Raw genomic sequence first — 16,893 nt, 5'->3', positions numbered from 1 at the left:
AAACATCCAGTCTGGATTTAAGAATTGTCCATGATGGAGAATCCACCGTGATTGCTGGTAAATTGTTCCAATAGTTAGTTACTCTCACGATAAACAATTGCCCTCATTTCCTGTCTGAATTTGTCTAACTTCAGCTTCCAGCCATTGGATCATGTTATATTTTTCTCTGCTAGATTGAAGAGCACATGATTACAGCCGATAGGTATCTACATGCAGAACAAACATTTAATTAAGTGCCCTCTTAACCTTTCTCTGTTAAGCTAAATAGATTGGGATCCTTGAATCCATCACTATATGGCACGTTTTCTACTTCTTTAATCATTCTCATGGCTCTTCTGCGAACCCTCTCCAATTTATCAGCATCCTTGAATTGTAGGCACCAGAACTGGTCACAGATTTCCAGTGCCTGTTGCCCAGTTCCAAATATAGAAGTAGAATAACCTCTACTTCTACTTGAGATTCCCCTGTTTATGCATCCCAGGATTGCATTAGCTCTTTTGGCCACAGCGTGTCACAGAGAGCTCCTTCGGTTGATTATTCACCACGACCCTCACATTTTTTTCAGAGTCACTGCTTCCCAGGACAGTCTGCCATCTTGTAAGTATGGCCTACGGTCTATATTCCTAGATGTGCACATTTACATTTAGCTGTATTAAAACAAATATTGTTTGCTTGAGCCCAGCTTACCAAGCAATCAAGGTTGCTCTGAATTGGTGATCTCTCCTCTCCACATTTTTGTATCATATGTAAACTTTATCAGTGATGATTTTGTTTTCATCCTGGTCATTGATAAAAATGTTAAATAGCATAGGACCAAGAACCAGTTTCTGTGGAGCCTTAATGGAAACACATCCACTAAATGACAATTCCTTGTTGACAGTTACATTTTGAGACCTATTCGTTAGCCAGTTTTTAATCCATCAGTGTGTGCTATGTTAATTTTATATCGTTTTATATTGATTTTTAATCAAAATGTTTGGTACCAAGTCAAACGCCTCATAGAAGTTTAAGTATATTACGTCAACTCTGTTACTATTATCAACCAAACTTGTAATCTCATCAAAAAATCTATCAAATTAGTTTGACAGGATCTATTTTACATAAACCCATATTGATTGGCATTAATTATATTGCCTTCTAGTTCTGTATTAATAGAATCCCATATCAGCATCTCTATTATCCTGTCCAGGATCAATGTCTGGCTGACAGGCCTATAATTACCCAGGTCATCTCATTTACCCTTTTTAAAAATTGGCACAATATTATCCAGACCTGCTGATTTAAAAATGTCTAACATTTTGTTACTTCTGTTTAACACCCTCCAGAGATACTAGTGGAATGGAAACAGTGTTATCACCATATGATGAGACTACATCAACTGTTTTTCCTGCAAATACAGAACAGAAATATTTAATGAACACTTCTGCCTTTTCTGCATTATTATTAATAGTTCTACCACTTCCATCTAGTAATGGTCCAATATTATTGTCAGGATTCTTTGTTTCTCATGTATTTAAAAAACTCCTTTTTATTGTCCCTAACACTGCTGGCCCTAGAGTTCCTCTTGTGTCCCTTTGCTTCCCTTATCAATTTTCTGCAGTTCCTAACTTCTGATTTATATTAATTACTATCAACTTTCCGTTTTGACCTTTTGTTTTATTTATATATATATAATTTCTTCATTGTTGCCTTCACTTCTCTAAATAAGATCAGTTTTTCTTATGGAATTATGGCTTTTGGGGCATTTATTATGCTGCTCTTCAATATTTCCCAATTATCATTTACATTTTTCTGATTAAATTCTTCCTCCTAGCTGATTTGGCTTAATGGTTTTCAGGTTTTAAAATTGGCCCTATTAAAGCACCAAGTGTATACTGATCTGACTTTTTTTCTGCTTGAACGTTATAAATGTGATCAGGTCAGGCTCACTCGTTCCTAAGCAATCAGTTCCTATTTATCTGTTAATACAAGGTCTAATAACGAATTTCCCCATGTAGCTGCAACACTTCTTGTGTTAGGAAATTGTCATCTATGATGTTTAGAAATTGCAAGATGTTTTAGTGCTAGCTGCATCAGATGTCCAGCATATGTCACTTAAATTGAAATTCACAATGATGATACAGCTTTTTTTCAAGATCATGTCCTTCCAAGTTATCAGTAACTTAGAAACAGGTAATGCCATTTTTGACATAGTGCCACTCTCCCTCCCCTTTTGCCCGCACAGGCCTTCCTAAATAGTTTTTAACCATTGATTTTAATATTCCAATAGTGCAAATCATCCCACTGGGTTTCAGTAATATCAACTAGATCAAACTTGTGCGCATAAATGAGCAATTCCAGTTCCTCTTTTTTGTTACCCAGGCTCCTGGCATTAGTGTATAGGCAATTCAAGAATTTTTTCTCTTCATGTTTTCTGATTCCTTGATTAATTTTCTGCTCAAAATTTAAAATTTGGTCTGAGTTATTTTCTTCCACCTTTTTACCCTCCCCTTTTGCTATTAGTTTAATGCTCTCCTGACTACTCTAGCCAGTTTGCCCCCAAGAAAATTGGTTCCCCTTCTACTGAGGTGAAGGCTATCCAAACTATACAGCCATGTCACCATAGAAAGATGTTCCATAAAATCAAAACCCTACACCGCTTACCGATCAACGGTTCACTTCTAGAATCTCCTGCCTTCTGTCTTCTTTTGCTCTTGAGACAGGAACGATCTCAAAGAGGAAGACTTGGATATTCTTCAGCACGCTTCCGAGTTCCCTGAAGTCATCTGTTATCTGTGAGATATCCCACAAGGCAAGAGCATCCCAGCTCTTTGGCCTTACTATCAGTCTTGACAAGATAGAGGTCTTGTTCCAACCACCACCTCATTCCAGTGCTCCAGTACCAGCCATCTCCATCCAGAATCAGTAAAGCCAGCCTGGCCTTTTGTTGACTCCGAACAAAAGTCCTTGAGCAACACAACATTCATCTCTCCGCCAAACTGAAGTTCTATAGTGCAGTGGTCCTAACATCTCTCTTGTATGGTTCTGAGACATGGACTCTTTATAAACAGCACATTAAACAGTTTGAGCAATTTCACATGTACGCCTTCTGCTCAATAATGAGCATTTGCCAGCAGGACAGAGTGACCAATATAAAGGTCCGTGAGAGAGCAAACACAACCAGCATTGAGGAAGTTCTACTGAGAGCACAACGTAGGTGGACTGAACATATCAGAATTGAAGACTACCACCTCCCAAAACAGATCCTGTACGGGGAGCTGAGGTATGGCAAAAAGAAAGGGTCATCCATATAAGTGCTTCAAAGATAACTTGAATAGCAGTCTCCAGTGGGCTGGCATCAATCTCAAATATACATAGCATAGCCATGATGAGAATTGCAACTATATTGTCATTATCAGCGATGGACTACTACTATCCCACAAGACAGTGTCATTAGTGCCGATATGAACCATCACCAATAAAATGTTGCCCGTCGACATTAGAAGCCTATCCAGTCTTAGAGTGATGTCTCATGCCTTGGCTCAGGAAGACAACGCACTGTCCTGTTGTCCACCTGTCCCTCGCAGAATGTTGTTTCAGTTCTTCAGAGAATTGAATCTCCAACAACTATCATTTGTCGTCTTTGGATGATTGGACAATTCTTTGTGGGCAAGCTTAATTTTCTTACAGATTGGGCCGAGTTGCCATTCACGTATGCCCAGTACAGCTCTCTCGTCTGTTGGATTTGCCTGATCTTGAGAGGTATCTTCAGTATTTCCACATTGAGGACCTGGTATCTATTTATATTTGTAGCTGTGTGGAATTCCTCTTGCATTTCTTCTCTCTGGTGACCACAGCCTGCCCATCTCCATCTGTCTCCTGGTGTGTAGAATGTCGCCTTGAATTCTTGCCTCTGTTGCTTGCAAATCTCCTGGCCTGCTTTCTGACTTCCTCTTTCTCCCCGATTCTTTGGTGGCCACCTTCATTCTTCCTTGAACCTGGGGTACTGCGGTTTCCAAACCTGGCTGTTGAGGTACTCGAGGTACAATTACTATGATTCTCAATAGCTTCTCAAGATGCCCCTGCAATCCAAGAATCCTCCAGGACAGCCACCAGCTTACACTTTGTGTACAGGACATCCCTTCTGGCTGCAGGCAGGAAAGAGAACATGGTACAACCACTTCAGGTCTCTATCGTTGGCCATCTTGATATCACACACACTGCTGAATCTAGAGGGAAAGTCTCTAAAATGCCTTCTCTCAACTTCCTCCAAAACTCTCCTGTTAGTTGCTTCTGTTCTTGGCTCATGTGATCTCCTTGCTAGTAACTTTTTATAACAAGTTCTTCCCTGCTTAGAGGAGCTCAGCTCAACCCCCTCACCACCTGGGAGCAATTAAGTTCTGTCTTCAAACAGCTGGCAGCTGCTTCAAGGGTTAGAGCCTCAGGGCTTTTAGCAAGGCACCCTTCTTGCTCAGGGCCCATAGCTCAGCTATGCAGCCTGTACACAGAGAATGAACAAACAGTCAACCAAACTAACTACAGGCAGACTGTATGCACCACTCACCAAATCCCACTATCTTCAAGCACTGAGTCTGCAGCTACCCGCTCCAGAACTCTCCTTTTATCTGCCTCTGTTTGTGGCATATCTCTTTGCCAGTGCAGAATTGTTCTCTGTTGTGCTTTTACTGGTGGTTTGTCTAGCCCAGTTTTGCAAGTACCACTCAGTAGGGGTTCCATCAACCCTCTGGGAAACTGTTTCATAGGCTAATAACTCTTTTATGTAAGGAAGGTTTTCCTAATATTCAGCTTATTGTCCCCTTTAGATTCATGCCACTGATTCTATTTATAACCCCTCCCCTTTTAGCTATGCTAAATATTTCCCCTCCCTTCTATCTCATACAGTTCTAATCTGTATTGGTGGACTTTTCTTACCATTAGTCAGTCTTCACTTAGCCAGGCTAAACATATATTTCCTTGTAAATCAGTCTATCCAGCCACTAATCAATTATTGCTTTTGTGTGAATATTCTCTGGTTTGTCATCATTTTCCTGGTAAGAGGCAGGGTCTTCTCAGTGAATAGCCTTCACTTCTGGAATTCTTTTCTCCTCCACACAGCCCTAATGGCCTAACAAAGCTGGTCTTTGTTACCTTTTAAGGAATGATGCAAAGCCCATCTGTGTAACTGTAACTGGTTGGTGAAAAATATATTGCCCTTAAGTGTGGCTTCTGTTATAACTGGGAGTTAGGCCTCTAAGTTTGACCAGTAGAGCTTAGAAGTATTTCAGAAGGTCTGTTCTCTTCAGGGTACCACCCTCAGCCACTTGCAGTTCTCAACCCCTAACCCTTGATAACCCACCTACCCAAAAACACACTTTTCAAGGATCATTGTCACATAACTACATTTAAGGGGAAATTTAGTCGTTGGATTTCAGCATAGCTATTACACCTGTTTCGTCATGACTTGAAGGTCAAGAATTCTTCTCCAGACTTCCTGACTACCCTTTCAGAAAATGTCAGTCACTGGTATGTAACATTGTACTGTTACTGTGGTCTTTTCTACTCAGACTAAATTATAACTACATCCAATTTTACTTTTCTGAACAGTCTTAGAATATTTCTTCTAATTTCTTTTGTTCAAAATATTCTTGATAAATGTCCTTTTTTTCAAATCACGCACACAGTTTTTCTGGCTACTTTCAAGTCTGTTCTCACCAGATGTTCCAAGCTTTTGTGACAATGAAATACAGCCACTGTAATACGTGCTATGAAGAAAAAGCTTTGAGAACTGAAATTTTTTGCAAAGAGGCACAATTACTTTCATTTATAACTTTCCAAATGTGGAATACATTTTTATATATTTTTGTTTGAAAACAGATTACTTTCTGAGGTTTACACTGTCTGAACTTTTGAAATAGTGATATTTTTCAAAGCTAGTTATAAAGCAGCATTATCACCTTGTTAAGATTTAGTACAATATGGACATTTTAGTGGGAAACTTTTTATTATATATCTAGCTGCAAGTCCCCCATCCTCCAAGGAGTGCACAGACCCCAAGTTAAGATCCAAACTCATTCCCTTCCTGGGGTTTGGCTTTATTAGTAACCTCAAAGCAATAATACAACAGAAAACATAGTGTCTGCTTCCTCTGTCACTAGCTATCACAGGAATATCTCTGTCCTAACTCTCCATTTCCTCTGTCTAGAAAGTCACTGCCACTTCCCATATGTCTAGAGTTTAAGTTCATGAGCCACATTTGCCCCTGTGAGTAAAGAGAATGTCAGTGCCTTTATGCAGGTTTATAAAACTTGCTGACAGGATGAGTTACCAGAAGAGTCCTGCTGCCCTGTTACATTTTCACGAAGTGCTAAACTACTATAGCTCTGTATTGTGTGGGCAGTAATGTATTTAAAGATGTCAGCAATTTGAAATTGTTTCTTTTGAAAACACGAGTTGCAGTTTTCATAAACAGATTGTCATAAACAGGTAGTTAAGGGTTAATGTCTCTTTTACCTGTAAAGGGTTAACAAACAGGGAACCAAGAACACCTGACCAGAGGACCAATCAGGAGACAAGATACTTTCAAATCTCGGTGGAGGGAAGCCTTTGTTTGTGTTTTTTGGGTTTGGGTTTGTTCTCTTTGGGTCCTAGAAGGGACTAGACGTGCAACCAGGTTTCTTGCCAATCTCCGTGCTACAGTCTCTTATATATTCAGAATAGTGAGTATTAAGTAGAACAGACAGTTATAGTCTTTTGATTGTTTTCTGTATTTGCAAATGTGTAGTTCGCTTGAAGTATTTTAAATTGCATATTGCTGGGGGGAGGCTTCTTTCTAGTGTCTATAAGCTGAAAGACCCTGTAACTTTTACCATCTAAATTACAGAGACAACTTTTACTTTTTTCTTTCTTTTTATTAAAAGTTTTGCTTTTTAAGACCTGTTTGATTTTTTCCCCTTCTTGAGGCTCAAGGGAATTGAGTCTGTACTTAAAAGGGAATTGAGTCTGTACTTAACAGGGAAGGAGAAGGGAGGGGAGAAGGGTGGAATCCCTTTGTTTTAGATTCACGGAGCTTGAATCTGTCTCTCTCTCTCCAGGAGCCCAGGGAGGGAACACCTGGAGGGGAAGAGAAGGGTGGGGAACAAACCTGATTTCTCTGTGTTGTGATTCAAGGAGTTTGAATCACAGTGATCTTCCAGGGTAACCCAGGGAGGGAAAGCCTAGGAGAGGCACTGATGAGGGAAAGAATTTACTTTCCTTCTGTTAAGATCCAGGGGGTCTGGGTCTTGGGGGTCCCCAGGGAAGGTTTTGGGGGGACCAGAGTGTATTAGGCACTCCAAGTCCTGATTGGTGGCAGCTATGAGATCTAAGCTGGTAATTAAGCTTAGGGGAATTCATGCTGGTACCCCAACTTTTGGACTCTAAGGTTCAGATTGGAGAAATATACCATGACAGCAGTAGATTCCCATTCTTTTGTCTTAACTTTGAGGACAAGACTCATAGCTTCCCATTACAATTTCTGATGCTTCAGTATTCCAGTGTGGTAGTTTTGATGCTTCAGGACCATCTGCCACCCATTTCTCCCATGTAGCAGCAGGTCTACCTTAGACTTCACTTCACAGACATTTGTGGAATTGGACTCTGTCTTCCATATTTTTTCGGTATTATCCCCCCCCACAAAAAATCAGCCAGCTTGGTCCTGACTAGTTTTCCCTATTTTCAACCTTTGCCTATGTTCCTCTTTAATCTCTGTTATTTGAGGCTTCTGTGCTTGGTGTACATCAGTCTCCTCCTCCTCCTGAGCCCCCTGAGTCTATTTGAATCCACAGTAAACTCAGACTTTGTGTAGATTCCTCCATATATGTCCCTGGAGGTAGGGCTTGTATCCAACTTAAAACTTGTCTCCTAATGACCTCCAGGCATTTCAGGGAATACTTTACTAGCTAGCAGAGGTGTTAAACCTTTCTTCATTTGGGGAAGATGCTCATAATAGATTTGCTATTTTGCAGTCCAGTAATATGAATTAGATTGTGTCTGCACAAGTGAGGGGACTGGTAGATAAATGGAACTTGGCTGCGGAAGGTGAGGGGGATGAGGATAATGATGAATGAAAGAAACTTATGCTGCTAGAAAACCCAACAAAATGTTTTCTGCCAGCAGACAAAGTGAGAAAGTGATGGCCTTGGGTGACAAAACACAGTTGCTGCTCATGACTTTCCCCAGACCTGGCAGAAAAGTTATGCAAGGTCTGGCTGCTTCCACATAATTTATCTCGGACTAGCCGCAACACACATCTTTTAGCCCCATGACCATGTCATCATGCAGCAGATACTTCCACTGTTCAGTCATGCCATCTTAAAAGATTCCTTTAAGAACTGGTGAATGTATTTCTGTGGGATCACAACACAGTGCTAATGGAGTCACCTTCTGAGCCTTTAGCAGAGTGCTTTTTATTTTGCCTACCGCTAAAGAACTTGTAAAATCTGTGGATAAAAAGCACTGGATAAGAGCTAAATATTATTTATTTTTACTGTTTTGATTTTTAATTCCAATCAGATCTTTGAGAAGAGTGAGTGAAATGCAGTCTTTAATGACTGATCCACCATTCACTCTAAGTTGTCCTTTGTTCTCTTTGCAAATTTATAACTAAATTGTTGTCTGAGTTCCACTTGGTTCAGACCATCATCCTCCAAATATTTTTTACTACACTTCATTTTGGTCCAGGGAAATTTAGACTCCAGACCTTTTTAGATGTCAAAACAGTTTTAGGATTTTATTTTTTTAGGATTAAATCATTTTAGGACATCACTTAGACATTGTCTGTTGGGTATCACTATAGAGGAAATGACATCTGTACACATCTGTCTAAGTGGGATTATATATACAGTATATATATATAGCTATATATAAAAGACCTGTTTATACATTAATCAGGATGACAGTACATCAGGACATCAGTATTCCTGTATTCTCTCCTGTGTTTTCCTACCTAGCAACTACCTCAATAGTCTCAGCTTTCTTCACCCAAGTAATCTTTAAGGAGTATTTATCCAAACAGGCTGTCACATGCATTGCTGAGTGTTTAGAATATGACCCACACTGAGTGAGAATTAGAATTCAATCATCTGTAGTAAAAGTGGCTTGTCTGTTTGCTTGTGTCTGGTGCAGATATTGGCCAAGCTGCCACTTGGAACTCAAAGCACACTTTCTAGAAGCTTTATTGTTTAGAGTTGGAGGGCAGTCAGATGCCCAGTTTAGTAGGATAGTGTTTGTTTAATTATTGGGAAAGAATCCTGTGGCACCTTATAGACTAACACGTTTTGGAGCATGAGCTTTCGTGGGTGAATACCCACTTCATCGGATGCATGTAGTGGAAATTTCCAGGGGCAGGTATATATATGCAAGCAAGCTAGAGATAACGAGGTTAGTTCAGTCAGGGAGGATGAGGCCCTGTTCTAGCAGTTGAGGTTGTAATAACCTTAGTCCCAGATTTGGACCTTAGCGTCCAAAATATGGGGGTTAGCATGAAAACCTCCAAGCTTAGTTACCAGCTTGGACCTGGTACCTGCTGCCACCACCCAAAAAATTAGAGTGTTTTGGGGCACTCTGGTCCCCCTGAAAAACCTTTCCTGGGGACCCCAAGACCCAAATCCCTTGAGTCTCACAACAAAGGGAAATAATCCTTTTTCCCTTCCCCCCTCCAGGTGCTCCTGGAGAGATACACAGACACAAGTTCTGTGAATCCAAACAGAGTGAATCTCCCTCTCTGTTCCCAATCCTGGAAACAAAAAGTACTTTCCTATTCCCCCAGAGGGAATGCAAAGTCAGGCTAGCAATCCAACACACAAATCTCCCCTTGATTTCTTCCTCCCACCAATTCCCTGGTGAGTACAGACTCAATTTCCCTGAAGTAAAGAAAAACTCCAACAGGTCTTAAAAGAAAGCTTTATATAAAAAGAAAGAAAAATAAGTACAAATGTTCTCTCTGTATTAAGATGATACAACACAGGGTCAATTGCTTAAAAGAATATTGAATAAACAGCCTTATTCAAAAAGAATACAAATCAAAGCACTCCAGCACTTATATTCATGCAAATCCCAAAGAAAAGAAACCATATAACTTACTATCTGATCTCTTTGTCCTTACACTTGGAAACAGAAGACTAGAAAGTAGAACTACTTCTCCAAAGCTCAGAGCAAGCAGGCAGCCAGAAAACAAAGACCTTAGACACTCAAATCCCTCCACCCAAAGTTGAAAAAATCGGGTTTCCTGATTGGTCCTCTGGTCAGGTGCTTCAGGTGAAAGAGACATTAACCCTTAGCTATCTGTTTATGACAGAGGTGTGAAAACCAAGGGAGGAGAAACTGGTTTTGTAGTTGGCAAGCCATTCACAGTTTTGTTTAATCTTGAGCTGATGGTGTCAAGTTTGCAGATGAACTGAAGCTCAGGATTAAACAAAGACTGTGAATGGCTTGCCAACTACAAAACCAGTTTCTCCTCCCTTGGTTTTCACACCTCAACTGCGGAACAGGGCCTCATCCTCCCTGATTGAACTAACCTCGTTATCTCTAGCTTGCTTACATATATATACCTGCCCCTGGAAATTTCCACTACATGCATCTGATGAAGTGGTTATTCACCCACAGAAGCTCATGCTCCAAAACGTCTGTCAGTCTATAAGGTGCCACAGGATTCTTTGCTGCTTTTACAGATCCAGACTAACACGGCTACCCCTCTGATACTTGTTTAATTGTTGCAACTCTTAATTTCTTAATGGTTGCTGCTTGCTAGTTTTGGGGGTTGAGAGCTGTGGAAGCAATTTGGGGAAGTAAAAAAGGAAGTTGCTTAACTGGAATTTGCTGTTCTAATACCTTGTTTCTCCCTTCAATCTACACTCATTCTCTCTCCGGTGTCTTTAGCGTTTGAAATCTTTGTTTGCTGCTCTGCATGAATTGGAAAGAGCAGGTTTATCTGCCTCTGCTTTTTAAGCATAGTCTCAGTACCTGAACCTGTAGGCTTATAACTCTGTTTAAACATTCACTACAAAGTGATTTTTGATCCATGTGCATGCATTAAACTTACTGAGAATTTATGAAAGAAGCGCAGTTGGAGGGCTGCAGTTGACCAGGTAAATAACCTTGTTTTACTCTAAATAAATACTCGTGTCTTGTAGCATGTTAAGCTTAAAACATTAATCAGAAACTTGGTATCCAGTCTGACAGTATTTCTGATTTATAGGCAGAGGATTTAGTAAGCGGTTTTACAATACGGGACTGACCTTCTGTTCCATATACAGTATTTGATGAGAGTAGGGGAAATTGGTCACAATTTGTTATTAATGCAGCACTGGAACATTTGTAATGCAGCAGCAAGGTCACTTTTGATTTCTGCAGCCTACATAATATTTAGATGGGTCCAGCTCCAAGCTATCAAGGCTTATGGTGTGTTCATTGGAAGCTTTTATGAGCCTCATGCCATTCCTTCTGTGGGATATGACCTGATTTCATTGGTAGTCTCTGAATGTAAGAGGCCAGCTGCAAGCATATCCTGCAAAAATGATTAGCCAATAATGGTGCACTGGGGTGTAAAATAGCAGTTGTAATAACAGATTACTCCATTATGCTTCTTCATTGACTGAATAAAGACCTGATTGAGTGAAGAATGTAGAAAAATGTACTCTTCTGACTTAAACTTAAAGGATTTGATAAAATAACAAATTTAGGGGTAAGAGAAGTAACATTAAATTGAAACCAGAGAGATTCACAAATTAGAATTTGAGTAATTTCCTATAGTCTTCAAAGTTGCTATAGTCTCCTATAGTTTTCCAAACTGCTATAACTAACAAAAGGAATTGTGAATCAGCTGCCTTTAACATAATTTACAGACCTAAGGTAATTTTATGCTATCTTCATTTGTTCCCACAAACTTGAATCAGTTAAATATCATAGTTTTCAGACTTGTATTGTCATATGTTATAAACCAAAATTAAATAGTTATACTTATTTATAAACATTGTTTCATTCCTAGTAAACCTAGTTTTTGCTCACCACAGACTAGGGGTCTGAAGAAATACTAAGGAGATTAGAATAATATTTTAAAGTGATCAATTTTGGGACATAGCTTTAACCAGTAAGGAAGGTTTGAAGGCTTCTTATTTCTTTAGCTTTCCTTTGCTTATTTACACATAAATTTACTGTGGTTAAATACTTGCTTTCTTGATGGTTTGAATTTGCATTCAGTTGCCTAATGCAGGCATTCACTTGTACTTAAGAAACTCTTCTTCAGTACATTATATTTAGTACATTATATTTAATCACTTACAGACTTGTTAACATTTTGCTCTTGAAATGTGGGACTATTTCCATTATATCTTCTCTGCCTGGTCAGATCCTGAATGTCACAATGTCACTGTGTCATGGTGCATTGTAATCAGCTGAGGGTAAGTAACTAGGAACATCTTTTCTCCTCCCCGACACACAGCATCACAGAGAGAGGGCGCAACTGAGCAATCAAGATATTTTTTAAAAAATAAGGCCAAAGTAGTTACATCAGTTTAGTCTGATGTCCTCACTGTGCTGTGATTTACATAAGCTAAGCAGGACAAACGAGGCTGTATTCTAATGGAATATATTCACAGGTATAAAAGACTGTGTCCTACAGTTCAATATTTGCATTTTGGTTTATTGCACTTCAGAATGAATTTTTCAGAACATCCCTGTGCATTTGCAGAAATAGTCTCCCAGGCTGAAGCTCCCTCCTGCTCCTCTAGAGAGCTGTGGCAGCATTGCACCAATATATTTCTCCTTTCTGCACTTGTTTTGTTTTTGTTTGTTTTTTTCGTTCTTGCCTCAGTCAAATAGTTCGTCAGTCCTAACACTTCTTCCAGAAGTGGCTTTTTGGAGATAGTATTTCCTGTGTGTGGCTCATCTGAAACGCTTTCTCCTTTCTTCCTCGCCCCTCTTCCTGGTGTGTAACTCCTAACTTATTTTATCCTCTTTTTTTATTTTCCACACCACCCATGAATAAAAAAGGCCATTCTGGGTCAGACCAGTGGTCCATCTAGCCCAGTATCCTATCTTCCAACACTGGCCAGTGCCAGATGCTTCACAGGGAATGAGCAGAACAGGGCAACTATCAAGTATGGTTTCTGTTCTTGTCAGTATAATGGACTGAATTACAGAACAGTGTATGTTGCTTTGCATTTATCAACATTGAATTTCCTCTGCTGTTTTGTTGCCCATTCACTCAGTTTTGTGATATTCTTTGTAACTCTTTGCAGTCCGCTTCGTACTTAACTGTCTTGAGTAATTTTGTACAGTCTGTGAACGTTGCCGCCTCACTGTTTACCCCCTTTTCCAGAATAGTTTTGAATAAATTGAACAGCACAGGTTCCAGCATAAATCCTTGGGGAACCCTGCTATTTGCCTCTCTCCCCTGTGAAAACTGACTGTTTCTTCCTATCTTTTAACTAGTTACTGATCCATGAGAAGACCTTCCCGCTTATCTCATGACTGTTTACTTTGCTTAAGAGCCTTTGGTGAGGGACCTTGTCAAAGGCTTTCTGAAAGTCCAAGTACACTATATCCACTGGATTGCCTTTGTCCACATGCTTATTGACTTCCCAAAGAATTCTAATAAATTAGTGAGGGCCTTTTACAAAAGTCTTGTTGACTCTTCCCCAACATATTGCATTCATCTGTGTGTGATCACTTTGTTCTTTATTATAGTTTCAACCAGTTTTCTTGGTACTGAAGTTTGGCTTTCTGGCCCGTAATTGCCAGGATTTCCTCTGGAACATTTTTTTAAAAATCAGCATGACATTATCTATCCTTCAGTCACCTGTTACAGGGGCTGATTTCAACAATAGGTTACATAGCACAGTTAGTAGCTCTGCAGTTTCATATATGAGTTCCTTCAGTACTCTTGGACAAATACCATTTGGTCCTAGTGACTTATTATCATCTAACTTTTTGGTATGTTCAAAACTTCCTCAACTCCTCCATCTGGGGCTGTTCCTCAGATTTGTTACCTGAAAAGAATGGCTCAGGTGTGGAAATCTTCCTTAGATCCTCTGCAGTGAGGTGCATTTAGCTTCTCTGCAATGGCTTTATGTTCCTTGAGTGCTCCTTTAGCACGTTGATTGTCCAGTGACCCCACTGATTGTTTGGCAGGCTTCCTGCTTCTGATGTTGTTAAACACTTTTGCTGTTAATTTTTTCTAGTTGTTCTTTAAATTCTTTTTTAGTCCGCCTATTATACTTTTATACTTGACTTGTCAGGGTTAGCACTCCTTTCTATCCTCTTACCTACAGTTTGACTTCCAGTTTTTAAAGGATGCCTTTTTGTTATTAACCGCCTCTTTTACTGTGCTGTTTTGCTGATGTAGCATTTTTTGGTCCTTTTGTTGTTTGTTTGTTTTTTATTTGGGATATACATTTACTTTAAGCCTCTGTTATATTTTTTTAAATAGTTTCCATGCAGCTTGCAGGCATTTCACTTTTGTGACTTGTTTCTTTTAGAGTACATTTAACTAGCTTCTGTGTTTAAAAAAAAAATTCTTGTTTTTCAAGTTAAATGTTATTGTGTTGGGTATCTTTGTTATCTTCCTACAAAACTATTAGCAGTTCAGCTGTATTCACTCTTGGACCAGATCCTGTGCTGCACTTAAAACTAATTGCCTCTCCCCTTGTGGGTTCCAGGACTAGTGCTCCAAGGAGTAGTCATTAATAGTGTCTATAAATTTTCTCTCTTCATCCCTTCAGTGACACCTGGCAGACCAGGTGCCACCTCATGCCAAGGCCCCTAGGTCTCAACTAAACACTAACCAATACATAGCCGGAAACCAGTCTGGCTCATCTCTGTGTTAGTGTTGTTAAAATAGATGTTAAGTTTATAAGTATGTGTTTAGACTTTATGAAATGCTTGTAGGATGCTGCATATTAGGGCTGTCAATTAATCATCGTTAATTCAAGTGATTAACTCAAAACAAATTAATTAGATTCAAAAAATAATTGCGATTAAACAATAAGAGAATACCAATTGAAATTTATTTTGGATGTTTTTTTCTACATTTTCAAATATATTGATTTCACTTACAACACAGAATATAAAGTGTACAGTGCTCACTTTATATTTTTTATTACAAATATTTGCACTGTAAAAAAGATGTACAAAAGAAATAGAATTTTTAAGTTCACCTCATACAAGTACTGTAGTGAAATCTCTTTGTTGTGAGAGTTCAACTTACAAATGTAGATTTTTTTTGTTACTTAACTGCACTCAAAAACAAAGCTATGTAAAACTTTGGAGCCTACAAGTCCATTCAGTCCTACTTCTTGTGTAGCCAATCGCTAAGACGAACAAGTTTGTTTACATTTATCGGAATTAATACTGCCCACTTATTTACAGTGTCACCTGAAAGTGAGGCCAGCATTGGCATGACACTTTTGTAGCCAGCGTTGCAAGGTATTTATGTGCCAGATGTGCTAAATGTTCATATGCCCCCTCGCGCTTATGCCACCATTCCAGAGGACATGTTTCCACGTTACTGACGCTTGTTAAAAAATTAATGAATTGCTTAAATTTTTGACTGAACTTCTTGGGGGAGAATTGTACATCTCCTGCATTGTGGTTTTACCCACATCCTGCCATATATTTCATGTTATGGCAGTCTCAGATGACGACCCAGCACATGTTTGATTTAAGAACACTTTCCTTGCAGATTTGACAAAACGCAGAGAAGATACCAATGTGAGACTTCCAAAAATAGCTATAGCACTCAACCCAAGGTTTAAGAATCTGAAGTGCCTTCCAAAATCTGAGGGGGATGAGATGTGGAGCATGTGGTCATAAGTCTTAAAAGAGCAACACTCTGATACAGAAACTACAAAACATGAACCGCCAAAAAAGAGAATCAGCTTTTTGTTCGTGGCATCTGACTCATATGATGAAAATTAACCTGCATCAGTCCACACTGCTTTGGATTGTTATTGATCAGAACCTATCATCAGCATGGAAGCATGTTCTTTGGAATTGTGGTTGAAGCATAAAGAGGCATTCTAATGTTTAGCATATCTGGCACATAAATACCTTGCAACGCCAGCTACAACAGTGCCATGCAAATGCCTGTTCTCACTTTCAGGTGATACTGTAAATAAGAAGCGGGCAACATTATCTCCCGTAAATATAGACAAACTTGTTTGTCTTAACGATTGGCTGAACAGTAAGTTAGGACTCAGTGGATTGTAGGCTATAAAGTTTTACTTTATTTTATTTTTTCGTGCAGTTACATAAAAAAAAATTCTAGATATCGTGAAAGTGCAACTTACAAAAAGAGATTGCACTACAGTACTTATGAAGTGAATTGAAAAATTTATTTTGTTTATCTTTTTTACAGTACATATAATTGTAATCAAGAATAATATAAAGTGAGCACTGTACACTTTGTACTGTGTTGTAATAGAAATCAATATATTTGAAAATGTAGAAAACATCCAAAATTATTTAAATAAATAGTATATATTATTATTTAACAATGTGATTAAAACTGCAATTAATCATGATTATTATATGCAGTAGGGCTGTCAAACAATTACAAAAATTAATCTCACTTATAACATCTGTACCCCATATTATAAAGCGATATTAAATGTTTGCATTGTAATCCTCTGTGATTATGCAAGTCATCAAACAGGAAAGGAACATTAATTATTGTAAAATGCTGGCTTCCTACAGAGGGTGTTAGGTCCTGCCCACCAAGAAGGCCCATTGAAACAAAATGAGACATTATGAGACATCAAAGAACAAAGACTTTGTTAATTGTTTTCCACTGCACTCCCCTCCAAGAATAGGAGACATGCGGGTGCACTCATCCCATCCGCTTGAACTCTGTGGGGGAAGAAGCTCTGGGGGCCCCACCCA

At 39.1% G+C, this 16,893-nt stretch overlaps 1 protein-coding gene across 5 annotated transcripts in view; it reads left to right on the top strand.

Annotated features, from left to right (window-relative positions):
• Nucleotides 1–16,893, top strand: part of ORC5 (origin recognition complex subunit 5) — a 124,407-nt gene that overhangs the window by 95,655 nt on the left and 11,859 nt on the right. For 2 of the 5 annotated variants that reach the window (XM_050925884.1, XM_050925918.1), the window contains one exon: nucleotides 566–597. The exons of the other annotated variants lie outside the window; for them this stretch is intronic. In XM_050925884.1, the coding sequence (XP_050781841.1) occupies nucleotides 566–597 (32 nt within the window). The remainder of the gene's footprint in view (nucleotides 1–565; nucleotides 598–16,893) is intronic. 5 annotated transcript variants of the gene reach the window in all.

This window comes from Gopherus flavomarginatus, chromosome 1, assembly GCF_025201925.1.
Source record: "Gopherus flavomarginatus isolate rGopFla2 chromosome 1, rGopFla2.mat.asm, whole genome shotgun sequence".
In the NCBI taxonomy this organism is placed as follows: Eukaryota; Metazoa; Chordata; order Testudines; family Testudinidae; genus Gopherus; species Gopherus flavomarginatus.
Note: the sequence above shows the minus strand (reverse complement) of the source record. Positions and strands in the feature narration are given on the sequence as shown.